The sequence below is a fragment of the Salvelinus sp. IW2-2015 genome, unplaced genomic scaffold (assembly GCF_002910315.2).
Source record: "Salvelinus sp. IW2-2015 unplaced genomic scaffold, ASM291031v2 Un_scaffold2502, whole genome shotgun sequence".
NCBI classification, from domain to species: domain Eukaryota; kingdom Metazoa; phylum Chordata; class Actinopteri; order Salmoniformes; family Salmonidae; genus Salvelinus; species Salvelinus sp. IW2-2015.
In genome coordinates this window covers 65,990-67,285 of record NW_019943818.1, presented here as the reverse complement: position 1 = coordinate 67,285, position 1,296 = coordinate 65,990, and the positions used below count along the sequence as shown (strand labels likewise).

The 1,296-nt window shown below is 44.1% G+C and overlaps 1 protein-coding gene across 1 annotated transcript in view; it reads left to right on the top strand.

The window, feature by feature from the left end:
• Positions 1-1,296, top strand: part of LOC112074113 (uncharacterized protein C6orf118-like) — a 20,462-nt gene that overhangs the window by 4,807 nt on the left and 14,359 nt on the right. Inside the window, exon 4 of the mRNA XM_024141333.2 lies at positions 821-998. Within this exon, the coding sequence (XP_023997101.2) occupies positions 821-998 (178 nt within the window). The remainder of the gene's footprint in view (positions 1-820; positions 999-1,296) is intronic.

Here is a 1,296-nt window from a genome sequence, read left to right as displayed (position 1 = left end):
GTTGAATGACACTCTCACTCACGGTTGAATGACACTCTCACACAGTTGAATGACACTCTCACTCGCGGTTCAATGACACTTTCACTCACAGTTGAATGACACTCTCACTCACGGTTCAATGACACTCTCACTCACGGTTCAATGACACTCTCACTCACGGTTGAATGACACTCTCTCACAGTTGAATGACACTCTCACACAGTTGAATGACACTCTCACTCGCGGTTCAATGACACTCTCACTCACGGTTGAATGACACTCTCACTCACAGTTGCACAAAAAGAGCTGTGAGTGAGCCACGGCCCTAAATATTCTACAATATTCTATTCTAGTAACATTTTAGTAATTTAGCAGATGCTCTTATCCAAAGTGACTAACAGTAGTGAGTTCATACATCTTGGTACTGTTCCCCCTGGTCCCCCAACCCTGGCATTGCAAGCACTATGCTCTACCAACTGAGCCACATAGGACCCATCACTAAAATGATCACTAATATATATATATATWTTTTTTTTTTTACTGCAAATAACAATTGAAGGGCTGAAAGGGTTCTTTGGGTCAGTGTGGTTCCACATAGAACCCTTCCCAAAGCACCGTTGAGGAGTCCTCATGTTTTAGTGTGACATAGGCCTACCGGTCACATTCATTGGACATTAAATAAAAGGTGAAAAAGAGACTACACACTGCATCCTATTCTCTTCATCAGGTCAGACCGGCACCTGCTCAGGAACAATCGATTGCAATTACATGTTTTCTTATAAATTGCACCTGGTCCATCTACAGGTACTGGTTCACTCAGTCTCACCTGGTTCATCCACAGGTACTGGTTCACTCAGTCTCACCTGGGGGGCCTGACCAAGAAGGACCAGATGAGGATGATGAGACACTTTGACAAACAGGTGTTGAGGAAGCAGGACCTCAGGGACAGGAACTGGATCCGCGGGAACAAGGCTGCTGAGGTCTACGAGTGGAAGCTAGAGAAGGTGGGGAAGACTAACGTGTTTCTTTTTGGTTGTACAAATTTGACCCGGTACAGTATAAACGTCACGTAATACCATAACATACTGATTACACCGTAATAACCCATGGGTCACTTCTATGTTTCTTTGGGACTAATTATTTGAAAGAAGTCGTACATATCCTCCATAGGTAATAACAGGCCAACAAGAGGGAATAGTATGCTGTAAATTATAGGGCCGTTTTCTTCAGTCCCCTAGAGGTGTTGAGTTCACCAGTATTCTTCAGTCCCCTAGAGGTGTTGAGTTCACCAGTATTCTTCAGTCCCCTAGAGGTGTT